Source organism: Lactuca virosa, chromosome 3, assembly GCF_052849685.1.
Source record: "Lactuca virosa cultivar CGN04683 chromosome 3, Lactuca_virosa_CGN04683_v6, whole genome shotgun sequence".
NCBI lineage: Eukaryota > Viridiplantae > Streptophyta > Magnoliopsida > Asterales > Asteraceae > Lactuca > Lactuca virosa.
In genome coordinates, this window is record NC_136428.1 from 129,025,049 (window position 1) to 129,042,083 (window position 17,035).

Genomic DNA, 17,035 nt, shown 5'->3' on the forward strand with positions numbered 1-17,035 from the left:
CGACAGGAACTCCTGAGCCAAACGCTCTCTCTCCACAGCTAGAACAAACTCATCTTTGAACATCTGATCACTGAACCTCTCCCAAGTCATTATAGCAAGCTCTGCAGGAGAAAAGACAGCTGTCATAAACTTCCATCAATCCTTCACCCCCAGATGAAGTAGGTTCTGTGTGAAGCGAACCTTCAGGTTCTCAGTACATGAACAGGTAAAGAAACACCCGTCAACATCAAAAACTCATCTCATAGCTGCTATTAGGTCCTTGACCCATCGAAAACTGGTGGCTTCATGTTGTCGAACTCCCAGTACAACATCGAGTCGCCCCCTCATGGCCTGGCAACGACAACGAATGAAGTGGCTACGACAGCAGCAGCCTCAGTGACGAAGGCATAACGCTAATCAAACGTCTTAAGAAGCGTGATTGTGATAGACCCGAACATCTCAGGGATGGCCTCCCTGATTGTTGCGACTACCTCTGCGGCGACAATCCTCCTGATCTCATTATCACTGGCATTCGGCCTCTCGGGGTCGCTGGAGCCTGATCCTCGGGTAACCACCATCCTGAAACACAAAAGAAACCATCATAATCGACCCACAATAAGCACACACAAAACTCCTGCTCATGCAAGTTCCTTAGTGCCTCAATATTTCTTCTCGAGTCACGTACGGATCATGTGCTTTCAGTAGTACGGGCTCAATACTACCTTCCACACCTATCCGTATTTGTCTCAGGTCGTCCTCTCAAAACCCTAAGTTACCAGAACACTATTCTCTTAACCACATCACAATTCACTCTTGCAGGTTCCTCATAACCACTACTAGGCACCTAGGCACTCATCCTAGGTCACTCCATAATCACCACTCCTCCTCGTAAGATCCTCGTTATCCCTGTCAATTGCCTCGCATATTCTAATTGTACATAGACTCATATATGATAGACAGTCAAATAAATGACTCCACCTTAAATCCACAACCAAACGGGGAACAGGTCGAAAGGCTAAATCAGGCATTCTAAGGCTATAAAATCCTAACTATGTACAACTATGCATCATATACAAAGCAACTAACAAGAATAAGTTTGAACTTAAGAAAGCAACCTCCTAGGCTAAAGGCATCACAAATCAGGCGACTCTATCATGCATATACTGAGGGATCTTTAGCCTAATTAGAATGTAGTTCTATTAGCTCAAATAACAACTTATCAAAGCACATAATCAATTTAGGGTATTTTGGGAAATCACCGCTCGGGCTCTGGTTGATTGTACACACCGCTTCAGACCTGCCTGTAAAACTCTTTTCTTTCCTTTGAAAATCATTTTATGAAAACATTTCTTTTTAAAAACTTATCAACTCCTCAGTTTGAGTCCATACATACTCGAGGGTGTGCCTGAATCCCTCAAACCAAGGCCCTGATATCAAATTGTAACACCTCAAATTTCAAAACAAATTTTTTATTTTTAAATTACCAAACATTGTTTCATAATTAACAAAACAATGTTCTTAGAAGGCAAAAAAAGAGAAGATAGAATCGAAATTCCAATTTCCGTTCTCTCTCTAGCTCTTTGATCTCGACGTTCTCGGTGTTGGAATTGGTTTGTCATTGATTTGATTCCACTGTTTCCCTCTTCTAATTCAGTGATTCGTGTTCTCTATAATCGTTTGTGAAAAAATGAATCATAAACTTCCTGATTTAGTGGCGATTGAAGTGAATTCGAATGAAATGTATGAGTTAGTGCCACCTCCACTTATTGTTGAGGAATCGGCGTTGATTGCTGCGAGAAATAAAAAAAGAAATCAGTTGGAAATAGAAAGGTGAATCCAAATTTACCAGGAATTGGGAAACCTAACTGGAAAGTTATGACGAGAAGAGGTGTGAAGATAGATCAAATTACGGTTAAAAGGTCACCAGTTCAGACGATGTGTGTTGAATCAGTGAGAATACGTCATCTAAAGGTATGAGCAGGGGCGGACGTAGGAATTGATAGTAGGGGTTGCCAAAAAAAAATCCGGTCAAACATAATTTAAAACTGAAAAATAATTCATTACGTCTAATACAAAAAAACGATTCATTACATAAAAAGTTGAAAACATAACTATCTACTACAATTTAAATTTGTCCTCTTCGTGCGGACATCTTTTGAAACCGCTCCATTACTTTTTCATTCTCAACATTATCATTAGATTCATTACAACATGGTGTTTGTGGAATTGCATTAGAAACCGAAGGGGTTGATTGATTGGTGATTGGTGTTTGTGGGGTTGCATTAGAATTAGAAACAAAAGAGATTGATTGATTGGTGATTGGTGTTTCGGAACATCCTTCACCACTTTCATTAGGATTAGGTCTTGGTCTTTTGGTAAAAAAACCACTTACTTTAACCTATAAAAACATAGCAATGTAACCTAATAAAAAAATAACTTCAATAAAACATAGAATTTTCACCTAATACATAATCAAACAATAACATGTAAGCCTAAAACATAGCAATTTTAACATATCAAACAATCAATTCAATAAAAATCATATAAATTACAACTAATCAAAAAATAATTTCTATAATAACATATCAATTTTACCAAATCATCCAAATATCCAATAACTTCGTAGCAATTTTAACCTATAAACCATAGCAATTTTGAATTTTGCTTAGCAATTACAACTATAAATTTGAAAACCATAGAAAATTAGAAATACTTACTTGCTTCATTAGGGTTTGGACCTTGGATTGGAGTTGTTTTTGCACTTGGAAGTTGGAAATCGATTTTTACACTTGGAGAATGGAGATTATCGGTCGAAGTTGGAAGTCGATTGTCGAAGTCGCGATTGTTGAATGTCGATCGATGAGAGGCTAGGACGGACAGAAGGAAAAAATCAACCTCACGTTTTTTTTTCTTTTGTTATTCAAGAATTGAGACTTGGACTCTTGGACCCAATTGAACAATTGGATAATTGTTTATTTGGGCTATTTTCTCATATTTATTTTTTTTTGGGTTAATATTAGGTGGATTAAAATAAAAATGTGTTTGGGCTACTAATTATTGGGGCTTAATTGATCCAATGTGTTTATATAACTAGTTGCAATTTTTTTAGTAGTTGCCATTTTATTTTTATTTCGTAGTGGCACAAAAGGTAAAAAAAAAATCGAAAAATTCCTGCTGTCTGCCGCAAAAGCAGGTGTTGCCAGCAACTCTGTGCCCCTCATCAAGTCCGCCCCTGGGTATGAACCCTAATCCCCATTCTGATAATGGATGTGGTGATGTGAATGAATCTGTTAGTGCTTTATCGGATGTGGTTCCCGATGGTAACACAACGTTTTTATCTAAATTTTGGGAATTCTCTGAAATTGAAGATGCTAGGTTGAATATGGGTACCGTTGAAGATGAAATGATCAATGCTAATTTGAATTTAGCTGTTGAAAAGGATAATGATAATATGACTGGTATGTATTCGAATGTTAGTGATGAATCTAAGGTAGGGGATGAATTTGTGGAAGGTGTGGGATTCAAATTCGTTGCTAATCTAAAAGAGAAGATGAAGTATTCTGATGCTATTAAACCTAATCTCAATTCTTCGGTTGAAGAGTTTTGGAAAATCAGATACTATTATCATGGATGAAGCTGGTGTTACTCATGAAAAAGGGATGGATACTAGTAATCAAAATGGTAATGGGGATGTGAAGATTGGTACTAACAAAAGTTCTTATGCTAATATTGTTAATAGGGGTGGTAACAGGAATCATATCCCTATTAAAGTGTTTCACTATGCTGATGATCTTGATGACAAACCTGTTGATCTACCAATTGAGAATATTAGGAATGCAAGTCTTCCTTTTATTAAAACGCTTTATGGATACTTTATTGGTGCAAAAATGGCTTTTCCCACTGCGAGTTATGCTCTTAATCGTATGTGGAAAAACTATGGGCTAGAAGATATCTCTATGAATAAGAGTGGATTCTTCTTTTTTAAGTTCATTTGCGAATATAACATGAGAATGGTGTTTGATAGTGGGACTTGGATGATCAATTATGTCCCTCTGTTTGTTCAAAGATGGAGATCGGGATTAGCACTCACAAAGCCTAATGATAATAAAGTTGTTGTTTGGGTTAGGATTTATGACCTTCCTCTTGAAGCATGGAGTGGTGATAACTTGTGTTGTATATTTAGTAAAATTGGAGTTCGCTGGCTTTTGATTCTTACACTGAGGACATGTGTATTAATCATAAGGGAAGGAATGCATATGCCTGAATGTTAGTTGAAATGTCTGCTGAAAAGAAATAGAAAGATGTTGTGGAGGTTAACACGTGGGATTTTTTTTGCTAATTCATCGTTTTTGAAGAAATTTGAGGTGGAATATGCGTGGAGACATGATCGTTGTTCTCATTGTAAAATCTATGGGCACTATGATCAGAATTGTGTTGTTGTGATTGTTGCATCAAAATTAGCTGCTGATAATGAAAATGCTAAGAATTCTGATTTATTATTCACAGATGGTATTGTTAATTTCATTAATAATGACGAAGGGTGTACTATGGTGGGTAAGAAGAATGGGAAAAAGAGGTGAGTAAGGGAAATTCAACTTTTAATGATAAAGGGAATCAAAATCAGGGAAACAAAGTTGGATATGGTAATAATAATAAGAAAGGAAATAGGTATAGTAACAGATAAGGAAATTTTGGAAGGAAAAGGGCATATAACAATAGAGAGTATGATGGAGACAATAGAAGATTTAACTATAAATATGCTAAAAAGAATGAGGGGAACCAAAATGGTGGGATAAATGGTTACAAGGGGAATGGAAATGGTATGATTGAGCAGAAGGATAACATTTTGAAGCAGCAAAATTTTCAATCAGGGGTTAAAGAAAAATTATTGTGGGTGGTGGAGGTGCTACGGCAAAGAAAATATATATGGAAGTTTGAAAGGGACATTCAATCAAAAACCAAATGTGAAAGTTGATGTCAAAGCAAATCAAAATCGGTTTGATATTCTTAATGAATTTACGGATAAGGAGATGGAGGATATAATTTCAACTAGCAAAATTAAGGATCATGATGCTAATTTCCATTCATTGGATGATTTGATTGATCCTATTGTCATGGAGGAAGTTGGGATTAGTGGAACAAAAGGTGATAATATTGAGAATGTTCAGAATACTCAGGTAAATGAGGGGATATCTGTCAAAAACATTACTATAGTCCAATGATGAATATTGGTTTTTGGAATATTAGAAGTATGAATAAAACCTTTAAACAGGAAGACGTTATAGATGTGGTTAAGAATAATAAGATGAGTGTTTGTGCAATACTTGAATCTCATCTGAGAATTAAAAAATTAAAAAAGGTGTGGAGTAAAGTTTTTGAGAATTGGGATTGGATTATCAATAATTCCAGTTCTAAAGGGGGTTACGAGAATCATTATAGGATGGGATCCTAATGAAATATTGATCAACATTATCATGCATACTGATCAGGTGATTCATTGTTTTGCTCATTGCATAGAGTCAGGAGTAGATATATATTTCTTTTTTATATATGTTGCTAATGACTATATTGCTAGAAGAAAGTTGTTGAAGGATTTGGAATTGCATAAAAATGTGATGAAGGATAATCCTTGGACTTTATTGGGGGACTTTAATGTTTGTTCTTAACCCCTCTGATTGTTTGACTGGTTCTTCTAAGATGAGTTCTGGAGTTGCTGATTTTCAAGATTGTGTTAATGCTATTGAAATTGTTGATATTAACAAATCAGGTCTCCAATTTACTTGGACCAAAACTCCTCGAGGTAATAAAGGGTTATTGAATAAGTTGGATCGCATAATGGTCAATTTGAGATTCTTGTCTGAATTTGCTAAGAGCTTTGCTGTTTTCAAGCCATATCGCATCTCTGATCATTGTCCTGTTGTTTTATCGATCCCAATAGTGAAATGTCGTATAATCAATCCTTTCAAATTCGTGAATTTTATTGCCCATAAAAAGGATTTTTTTACCCATGTTGGAGCAAGGGTGGAAACGAGAGGTGGTGGGTTTTTTCATGTACCAAGTTACCTAAAAGCTTAAAAGTCTAAAAAGCCCATGTTGTAAGCTGTTTGATAGTTGCAGTAAATTTGAAAAGAATAAAAAGGACTTAAGGGTGATAATTGATGATATACAAGGGGAGATTGATGCTAATCAGTTTAATGAAAATTTAAGATGTAGATATGCTGAAATTCTTAATGAATTTTATAATGTTTGTATTGATGAAGAACGGTTTCTAATTCAAAAATCCAAAATTAATTGGTTGAAGGAGGGGGATAGGAACAGTGCTTTCTTCCATAAAAGTCTTAAGTGTCGATTGAATAGACATCGGGTGAATATTGTGTTGGATGAGAATGGGAACTGGAAAAGAGGAAAGGATGTTCCTGTGAAATTTGTTGAACATTTTAAAAGTTTCCTGGGGTTGGAGGTTAATGTTCAAAATATGGATAACTTTGAGTCCCTTTTTCAAAATAAATTGGATTCTGCTGATGCTCTTAATATGGTTAGAGTTGTCACAGATGAGGAAATTAAGAAGGCGATGTTTGATATAGATAATAACCGTGCTCCAGGGCCTAATGGTTATTCATCTTGTTTTTTTAAGTCTTCATAGAATATTGTTGGGAAAGATGTTTGCAAGGCTGTGAGAGAATTTTTCTGGTCTAGTAAGTTGTTGAAGAGGTGAATGCTACCAAAATTAGCCTTGTTCCTAAAGTCGAAACTCCAAAAAAAGTTATGGATTATCGTCCTATTGCTTGCCGCAATACTCTTTATAAGTGTATTAGCAAAGTTATTGTTAACAGGATAAGTGGATATTTGGGTAAAATCATTAATTGCAATCAGTCAGCATTCATTTCGGGAAGATCAATCATACACAACATTCTTTTGTCCCAAGAACTTCTGGTTGGGTATAATGGCAAAAAGGGATCTCCGAGATGTTCCATGAAGATAGATATACAAAAAGCGTATGATACATTTAGTTAGGGGTTTCTTGAAATGGCTCTTAAGGAATTTGTTTTTCACCCTTTCATGATCAATTGGATCATGACATGTGTTTTGACCCTTTTTTTTTACTGTTAGTGTTAATGGAGAGGATCATGGGTATTTCCTAGTAGAAGGGGATTAACACAAGGTGACCCTATGTCACCTTACTTATTCACTATAGTCATGGAAGTCTTCACTTTGATTATTAACAAGAAAATATTGGAGTGTAATTCATTTAAGTATCATTAGAAATGTCAGGATCAGAAAATAACGCATCTCTATTTTGTTGATGACCTTCTCCTGTTTTGTTATGGTAATGCTGCTTTAGTGAGAGTGGTTAAAGAAGCTTTGGATGACTTTAAGAGTTTGTCTAGGCTTTCTATCAGTCTCTCAAAGAGTCAAATTTTCTTTATTAGAGTTTTTGCTAGAATGGAGAGTATAATTTTGGGTATATTGCCTTTTAGTAGTGGGGATCTTCCTGTCAGGTATCTTGGTGTGCCCCTTACGGTTTCAAAACTGTTTAAACGTGATTGTAATGGGCTGGTGGAGAAAATTAAAAGGAAAATATTGTATTGGAAACATCGAAGTCTTTCATTTGATGGAAGATTACAATTGACCAATTTTGTTCTCTATTCTTATCATGTGTACTAGGGATCTGTGTTTGTTATTCCTCCAGCCACGATAAAAGAAATTGAGAAAATTTTAAGAGGTTTTTTGTGGTGTAGTGGTGAGCTGAAGCAGGGAAAGGCCAAAATGAATTGGAAAATGGTGTGTAGACCTAAAATAAATGGTGGATTGGGAATTAAGAACTTAAAGATTTGGAACTTTGCGTTGTTATCTAAACAGGTATGGAATGTGATTAATAAAAAGAATACTTTATGGGTTCAATGGGTTTGGAGGAATCATATAAAAGACAGGAACTTTTGGGATATTTGGTGCAAGCAGAATTTGAGTTGGACTTGGAAGAGATTTCTTGGATTGAGATAGTATCTTAGAAACCATATTGTTTCTAAGATAGATAATGGGAAGTATACTTCTATTTGGCATGATTATTGGCATCCAAGTGGGATTATTGGGAATTATATCAACCGTAGAATAAGATTTGTTGAAGGATATAATGACCAATCTTCTGTTGAGAATCTAAGGGTTAATGGTGATATTAGTTGGCCTCATAATTGGGTTGTGGTGTTTCCTGGATTGTTGGAACAACCTATCTGCGAGGGTAATCTGAATGAAGAGGATTGTATTCTTTGGAAGGATATTAAAGGCAATTTTGGACCTTTTTCTTCTAAATTGGTTTGGGACACCATTCATCCTCAAGATGATAATGTGTCATGGTACAATATTGTTTGGTATAGTAATAATATTCCCAACCATGTGTTTGTTCTTTGGATTGTTGTCAATGAAAGATTGAAAACTCAAGTTAGAGTTAAAATGTGGGTGAAATCTAGGAATTTGACATGTGCTTTTTGCAAGCTTGTTCCGGATTCTCATGAGCATCTGTTCTTTAATTGTGCTTTTACGGGAAGGATTTGGGATCATGTTAGGAAGATTGCTAGATTGCATAATCTGCCAATTGGATGGATGGATATAATTAATTTCTTTTCTAATCACATTAAAGGAAAATCATTGGATTGCATTATCAAGAGGTTGTGTCTAACCTATACAGTCTTTTGCATATGGAAGGAAAGAAATATTAGGTTGTTTCAAAAAATGGAATCAATTGAACTGAATATCATTAAAGAAGTAGAAGGAATTATTCGGCTTAAATTGTTAGGAATGAATTTCCCATTCAGTAAAGGCAATGCTGGTATTTGCAAGAATTGGGGGATTAAGAGGTTAAAGAATTGGCCAGAAGAGGATAGCAGCACTAGTTTTGATCCTAATGGAATTAGCTCGAATAGATTGGTGTAGATGGTTTGGGTGGATTCGATTTAGATGGTGGAAGGGTTACCTCTGTTTTATGTTGCAGAGGATGAATTGGATTTTGATTCCATTTTGGACTTTGTTCAAATGGATTTTCAGAATCTGTTTTAGAATTGATGGAATATACATTAAAATTAAAGGGTTTCCTTTAATTTTAAATGTTTGTACCTCTCGAGATGAGTAGAGGGATATGATCTTTATTGAGATTATCCTAAAACTTTATCTTGGACATGTGATTGATGCCATGTCTAGAATGAAACTTAATGGAATTGACAGATTTAACCGTTATAGTTTATCTTGTAAAGGAAGTATTTTTTTTACTGTACAGGGTTACTTCCAGTCATTTTTGGTGGCTGCTGAAGTTTTTATCGAGAAGATGGGGATGCATTTATGAGGCTTGTTTGTGGTGGCAAACCAGTTGGGATATGTTTTTGTTGAGCATTATCATGAAGATGTGGAATGAGGCTGGAAAGGTGAGCAAGACTATGTGGTACATTTGGAGTATTTTTGTGTTTAGAGTTGTGATTTGTGAAGAAAAGTTATACTTTTTTGGGGGGGTTTTGATTGGTCTTGGTTTTGTTTCTCCTTGGATGTCGGGTTTTTTTAAGGGCCTTACCTCTTGTTACTTTTCTAATTGAAGGTTGTTTTGGAAGGGGCATTTTTGGAATAGCAAGACTTTGGTCTCTTTCGAAAAAAAAGCATTGTTTCATAATTCCAAAACATCACAAAATCACATATGAAAAATACAAATCATCATCATCATAAGAAAATCAAAGTATCCCAAAATCCACATAACATCCTCAACTGACGAGTGTGTACAATCAAGCTTTCGCATTCCCGTGATCTTCAGAAGTACCTGAAACACATTTAAATCAACACTGCAAGCATGAAGCTTAGTGAGTTCCCCAAAATACCACATACATAATTAGCCTCTCATAGCTATATCTCAACAAGACCCTCTGGTCTCATATCTCAATAAAGACCCTCCGGTCATAACTCTATAAAATAAGCACAACAACACAAGTCACAAAGATAGCATGCAAAGTACACATATCTCAATATACGCAAATAAGATCCTCCGGTTAATCTCAACAAATAAGACCCTCGGATCACACAAATAAACTACCACTCAGGTAAGTATAGTGAGAAGACTCACCTCGAACAGATGACTGGGCAAAATCTCACACCCGAACTGCCGGACTTAACTTCATCTAATAAACACCACAATTAACCCTAATTAATAATTAGACAAAACTGCAAATTTGGTCCCTGTGGTATTCAAAAAACTTTGGATAGGATCCAAAAAGTTTTCAACTTGCATGTAAGGTCCAAAATCAAGGTTTTTTTGAGTTTTTGGTCCAAAAAAACTTAAAAGACGGTTATGCCCTTTTGATTTCTTTTTTCCTTTTTCTATAAGTATTTTAATGCTATTTTGACTTTAAAAAAAAAGAAAAAAAAGAATTTTCCACCCTCACCCCCACCCACCGTACTCTCTCTCTCTCCCCCCTCTCTCTCTTTGACTCTTTCTCTCTCATCTGCTTGATCTCCTCAAGACTGGAGTCTAATGAAGAATCCTCATAATACCCTTTTTCCTTATCATAATGCCCACCAAATTCCTTTTAAGAATCACTCAAGTTGTTACGATGCTGATCATATACACCAACAGTACTACGATACTCATAATGGCAGCTCCCATCGGAATTAGAACTGCAACTAGCTTGATCACCTCCAAAGAAGACAAGGGTAGAACTGTCTTTTACCTCCTGCTGGTAAGTCTCCGTGGAAACCAAACCGAGAAATCCATGATCTTGTGATTGGAGAGTTGGATGTTGACAATTAGCAGCATTAATTCTAGGGCTAGATGGGATAGATAAGGTTTGATCATTGTAGCTAGAAGTATTTGTACTGTACAAATATGATGGAGACGATGATATTGATGATGATAATGGAGCATTAACATTGATATTACTATTTTGAAAAATCGATTGTGATGGGTAGCTGAAGTTTGTTGAAGAACTGAAACATTGAAGATGTTGAATAGGTTTTCTAAGTTCGGGTAGGGTGATTAAGCTGTTCATCATCTTCTTCTTCAGCTTTGTGTTCCGGTAGTTCTTGATATCATTGTCTGTTCTTCCTGGTAATTGTGCTGCCATTATTGACCACCTGCACATTAAGTTATTCAAACTTCTAGATTTCTGCATATATATTCACATCTGAAAGATCTTGACAAAAATTTCCATTTTTGCGTGCTAAATACTACAAAATCGCCCTTAATACAGAATCTTGAAAGAGAAAGTGTACCTGCTACCAATGCTAGCAAAGAGGACACATATAACTTTATCTTCATCATCAGAAAATTCGTCATTTTAATGTTTGGTCTCAGATAGTTCAACCATTGAAAGGAAAGAGAAAGAGTCAGAGAGAGAGAGAGAGAACGGTGGGGTAGGGGTGGAAAATTCTTTTTTTTCTTTTTTTTTAAGTGAAAATATCATTAAAATACTTATAGAAAAATAGAAAAAGAAATAAAAAGGGCATAACCGTCTTTTTAAGTTGTTTTGGACCAAAAACCCAGAAAAACATTGATTTTGGACCTTCCATGCAAGTTGAAAACTTTTTGGACCCTATTCAAAGTTTTTTGAATACCACTGGGACCAAATTTGCAGTTTTGTCTAATAATTAATTTCGAAATCTCAAAACACTAGACCAATCCCTCAACTAAGTCCCAAGAGGGAAAAAAAGACCATTTTGCCCCCTCTTTGGTCCAAGATCCATAAGTTTGACCCAAAAGTCAAATTCAACGGGCATCACCGTCGCGGGGCGTACAGCTCGTACGCAAGGCGTACGTCTAAGCTGTCTTCCGACGGGAGTGCTTCTGGCTACGTGGGGCGTAGCCAACATGTACACAAGGCATACTGCCTTAGATCCCAAAATCTTCATATTAAGGCCTTAATCCTTAAGACACAAAATCAAATCATATATCTAGCCTTATAGAGATGTCTTAATCCATAAAGTCACTGACTTTAAGCCTTTGCAAGGCTAGGAAGGGCTTAAACCACAAAACTCTAACTTCTACAACACTCAAGGTCATTAATCTCACGCGTGCATAGAAAGCAACCATCAATAAAACATTTTTACTGATTAAGGCACCCAAAAGCATCTAAAAAGGCAGCTCACAAGCTCTGGAATGATCATCACTCACAAAGATCCATTCTTTGGACAAAAAGCTTAAGAAAACCCACTATATAGATCAAGAAGATAACTCAGCAAGGTAACGAATTTATACCTTCAAAAGGTGCACAATGTGAAGTAGTTTTTGATACCACAAGCTTGTATGCAACAACACCTTCTTCAATGGCCTTCTTCTTCCTCAAGAGAGTACCAAAACCACCAAAATGCTTCAAGAACTTCACACACAAGAGAAAGGGTTGAGATTAGGGTTTGGAAGGGATGCAGGCTGACTAAGGGAGGTCTATGGGTGAGTTAATGAGGTTAAATAAGGGTACAACCCTAAAAACTAGGGTTTAAGGCTGCACGGCGTACGTCGCCTCTGCGTTGACCATTCGTTTGACGTACGCATGGCGTACTCAGCAAGTAGGCCCCGCGTACGTCGGTTGGCCATGACCTTAACAAAAAATCCAAACCACAAGGACTAGAAATCAAACCTTATAATTATTAGGATGTTACAACATTATAACTCCACGAAGAGTTCCTCTATAATGTATCCACCAAAACAAGAATAAAACCACTTCAAGATGCTAGTCTTCACTTGTATATCCGTTATTCTTAAGCCTTATAAATATATACAAAATATATCTTCAAACGAGAAGAAACTAAGAGCCTTTAATCTAACACCAAATTGCAAGGAAAAGAGGAGGGGGAAAGGCTAGAAAACCACGAAATTGGCTCTAAAAAGAAGAGGAAAAGAGTGGTAAAAAACTCAATAGTTTTTGGTTACTTAGTCTCCTTTATATACCAACATAAGAGTACTAAAGCCCCATACTATTATCTAGTCAAAGCATGGAACAAAAGGACAAGTACGATGGAATAAAATAATCACAACACACCAACTTCCTTACCTCTTAAAAGCCATGGCTAGGAGAAGGGAAAATGATGATGTTTTGTGCTTTATTCTTTCTAGTAACTAGCTAATTATATACTAACTAAATGGTTACTCTAGTGCGCAAAAAGTTGTACATATCATTAATAATCATACTATATGATATTAAGCTAGTTTTTGTTCTTTTTTATTGTTATTTTCTAGGAACAATAATTCTCAATATGTTGGCAAATTTTGTTTTCATGAAATAATGTTTTTCCAATTAAATACAAGTGTTGATAATATTTATTAATAATCAAATTATACTAATAAATAATCAATTAGTAGTAACTTGCTATAAGGTGTAGCCCTATAGGATCATATGACATTAACAATATCATTCTATAATGACTCTTAGGCATATAACATCTTTCAGCTTTTGGAGAACATTTGAAGGTGGAAGTATAACCAGTCTCAGGGGTAACAAACAAGTGAACAATTCAAATAGAATCTGACATGGAAATGATTACACAAACAGAAGGCGGAAATGATGAAAGCAGTTATCAACTTACAGCATGAACTTGGTCAGATACACCATTATGCACAATAGAGTACTTGGGAAGGAAAATAGCTCCGGCTCAAACATGAGAACTTGGCAGGTCAATAGGAAAATCTTGGTTGGAAAGATAAGAATGATATCTCATATGCTAATATCAGTGATTATTATTGATAAATTGATGTGAATGCATTTTTTGTAGCTGATATGACTGTCTCAGCATCATAATGCACCCACTGCACGTAAAGTTGTCATCCCCCTAAATGGAATTTAAGGTGCAACTACTAGAAATATATTACAAGAATGGATTTTATTTTCTTTCTTGGTAGCTGACATTAAGTCTAATCAAGATTATGTTTTTATTGCATAAAGTTAATGAAAGAAGTTGAAGTGATGAAGGGATTAGGTTTGAAGCAGATCACTGACATCAATCTGCTTGAATAACAATTGGTACACAACAATCATCAATTCCTTAAAGTATTATATTTATCTTATTTCCATAACGTTATGTGATTTGGCTACTCAAGATAAATCAATACTACAAACCCAACAGCTTAGAAATAGGGTTGATATTTTCGAGTCTGGATCAAAAGTATGTTCGATGTTCATGGTTGCCATGTTTGGATTCGTATTATCCATGTTACAATATTAGAATTACATTCACCCCAATGAATGTTGAAAAGAAATATGCATCAGCAATCGTGAATATAGAAATGTACCATTTTCGTGATACAAAACCTGTAGGTAATATTCTAATAAATAATAACTACTACCATTTCTTACATATTGTTCAAATAATTTATAACCATCATGTATTCATTGTATTTGGTTTTTAAAATTGTTGTTATAGATGAATCATCCAGCCCAACAACTAATCAGTGGGTTTTAATACCACATTTGTATTGGAACAACATCCATGTTTCTAGTGCTTCAGTCAACAGCAATGTATTTTTTTTTTGGGTTTCCCGTCACATGATATCATTTTGAGCATGAAAAGGCAATGTACTTTGACTTTTTTTGGTCAAGGGGCAATGATCTTTCATTGTTTTTAATTCCTGTCACCTGTTTGAGTGGTCAAAAGAGCAATGTGCTTTAAGTTTTTTTTTTATAAATTAATTTTATTGTTCATATTTTTAGGATTAAATAAAAACATTCAAATTTTTACCAATATTAACTGTTTACATTTCGGAGCTTCTCATGGTGAAAACATATTTAATATGTGTATCTCCAACATCACCTACTAAAAAAAAACAAACAAACAAACAAGAAAAAATTCAATCCCCTTGGCAAGCATAGGTTTTTTTTACTAGTTGAAATTATTGATCACGAAAACTATGGGTCCACCCACCCATATGACTTGCCCCACTAAATGGAATGGAACAAATGAGATACATGTAATAACACCCAACAAAATGGACCATTGCTTCTTCTTAAAGAATGCAAGAAGTGGTTACATAAACCCTTGTAAAGACAAGACCATTTCAAATTATTTATAAATCATTTAGAATCTTTCAAACCAAAAAACACCTCAGTTGAAGTTATTTGTTACAAGTTAATCACATGCTTTAGGGGACGAAATTCAATGCCTTGAAGAATAAACAGACAGAATTGGGAAGGGATAATAAAGGGACGCACAAAATTGAATCCTAAAATTATGTTCCCTACAACTGCTTGTGAACTCATATATATATATATATATATATATATATATATATATATATATATATATATATATATATATATATATATATATATATATATATATATATATATATATATATATATATATAGTTCCATCATTAGCCATCCGTCTTCTCTCACATGGGCAACAGAGGAAATTCGATAGTCCGTCTCATTGTCCAATTTGTATTTGAAGGGCACATGTGTCCCATAATCATGAGTGACCAAAATGTTTGAAGACAAGGTTCATGGTGTATGCAGTATCGGGTGATAAGAATTGGGTGCTCACATTCACTTTGAAACAACTGTTTATTGAGCTCAGCAACACTCTGAAAAACCTGCAAACATCACACAGCCACGCCACTGTAGGATTAGATTTTTACATTCAACTCATTTGAAGACTCGATGCTAATTTCTATTTCTAGATAATTAATTATCAGTTGAAAGCATATGTATGTATTTACTGACCCCGAGTCTTCTGTGGTATAAGGTTGAAGATGGCCATTCGAGTCCCACATGCATTTTTCTGAAGATATCATTTCGATAACTTCACCCTTGCCATTAATCGATATCCTCTGTCCAACAAAACACAATTGAATTTTAGATTAACTATGGTAAATGAATTAACATAATTAAGCTCAACGCGTCAGCCTTGATGCTATTGTGGGTTGGAAGCATATGATATGATTACCGTTTTTCCATCAGCAATGAGAAATCCTTTCAAGAAAAGCCTGTAGATTTGTCTTTGAGAATTGTAAATTAGGGGAACTACCGCAAGAGCTGAAATCCCTTTCATCAGTAACACACTTTAGCAAATTTTAACCGCTCAAAACTCAAAAGCAAACACCCAAATCATCAGCACAGCATAGACAACAATGGGATCAAATACTGAAATCTAATGGCTACAAAACACAACTAAAATAAAACATACACACACAGATAATGACAAACAAGTTATGAAAGGACAAATGACAATTGTATAAATCATCAAAATTTATACACACAGTGACACCGATAGTGATAGTCAGATGATACACATACAAATCCCATTAACTTCAGCTGTGTCTTTTAATTTTTATAACAAGCTATGAATGACTACACATCGAGATGATCTCACATACGCACACACACAAAATAGTTTATACATCATCAATCCATCATACGGAAATATAGCTGGAGTTGCTTAATGACTCACAAATTTTAGGACTCAAGCTTTCAATACTGAGATACACATAAAGGTCTTATTTATTTATTTTTTTAAATTAATACATATTATTCATCATCATCGGGTGCGCGCCATGGCAATCGTGGAATACGTACCTCAACAATCGTGGAATCGCACCACTTGAATCGAAGGAATCGATTTTCTTCAAGGGTTTTTATCGAATACGATCTTTAAGGCTACGCGGTAAACAAAAAGTTCTGCCTCTTACCATTTACCCTTCCAAAAAAAAAATTTGTTGAAATCGTCTGCATTTGGTCCCTATCTTTTCTTTTTTGTAGTCGGATCGTCCCTAGGTTTTTATTTTGTTACGGTGTAAGTCCCTGCCCAATAGAAATGACTATAATGCCCTCAATTTTTTATTTTCATATAACTTATTGTTTTTTAATTATTTATAATTTAGAAGAAAAAAAACATGTAGGACACCCTCTACTCTAAAAAAAGGCTCATATCTCCTTGCCTCTCACACACCTGTTTCCTCATTGCCTTCTTCAAAATTGGGGACCCGTCGCTAAAAAATATCCGACGACCGCTCCATGATCGGTGACCCCATGAAGATCAAGGTGAATGACACTGAGCTGGCTATATCTACAATCAGAGCCCGGATGAAATTGTTAAACGA

The 17,035-nt window shown here is 35.3% G+C and overlaps 2 protein-coding genes, 1 long non-coding RNA gene and 1 pseudogene across 3 annotated transcripts; 2 read left to right on the forward strand and 2 right to left on the reverse strand.

Moving 5' to 3' along the window:
• The first annotated feature begins 5,631 nt into the window (after window positions 1-5,631).
• LOC145164044 (uncharacterized) lies at window positions 5,632-6,622 on the forward strand. The gene is made up of 2 exons (XM_079082766.1): window positions 5,632-6,030; window positions 6,110-6,622. Exons 1-2 carry the CDS (start codon window positions 5,632-5,634, stop codon window positions 6,620-6,622), a joined length of 912 nt encoding a protein of 303 aa, XP_078938892.1.
• Window positions 6,623-7,422: 800 nt separating this feature from the next.
• LOC145164045 (uncharacterized) lies at window positions 7,423-8,907 on the forward strand. Its single transcript, XM_079082767.1, has 3 exons — window positions 7,423-7,478; window positions 7,719-7,839; window positions 8,008-8,907. Exons 1-3 carry the CDS (start codon window positions 7,423-7,425, stop codon window positions 8,905-8,907), a joined length of 1,077 nt encoding a protein of 358 aa, XP_078938893.1.
• Window positions 8,908-10,298: 1,391 nt separating this feature from the next.
• Window positions 10,299-14,150, reverse strand: LOC145164047 (uncharacterized; annotated as a pseudogene).
• Window positions 14,151-15,307: 1,157 nt separating this feature from the next.
• On the reverse strand, window positions 15,308-16,599 carry LOC145162612 (uncharacterized). Its single transcript, XR_013739207.1, has 4 exons — window positions 16,512-16,599; window positions 15,883-15,980; window positions 15,660-15,766; window positions 15,308-15,529 (listed from the first exon to the last, which is right to left on the reverse strand). It is a non-coding gene; the product is annotated as an uncharacterized LOC145162612 (long non-coding RNA).
• Between the last annotated feature and the right edge of the window lie 436 nt (window positions 16,600-17,035).

Excerpts from the sequence above, each read along its gene's own strand:
- LOC145164044 (XM_079082766.1), top strand. The coding sequence starts at position 5,632 with ATGTTTGTTCTTAACCCCTCTGATTGTTTGACTGGTTCTTCTAAGATG. Across the intron at positions 6,031-6,109 it reads GAGGTGGTGGGTTTTTTCAT|AATAAAAAGGACTTAAGGGT; the intron begins GTACCAAGTTAC and ends AAATTTGAAAAG.
- LOC145164045 (XM_079082767.1), top strand. The coding sequence starts at position 7,423 with ATGGAGAGTATAATTTTGGGTATATTGCCTTTTAGTAGTGGGGATCTT. Across the intron at positions 7,479-7,718 it reads AGTGGGGATCTTCCTGTCAG|TGGTGAGCTGAAGCAGGGAA; the intron begins GTATCTTGGTGT and ends TTTGTGGTGTAG. Across the intron at positions 7,840-8,007 it reads TTGCGTTGTTATCTAAACAG|ATAGATAATGGGAAGTATAC; the intron begins GTATGGAATGTG and ends ATTGTTTCTAAG.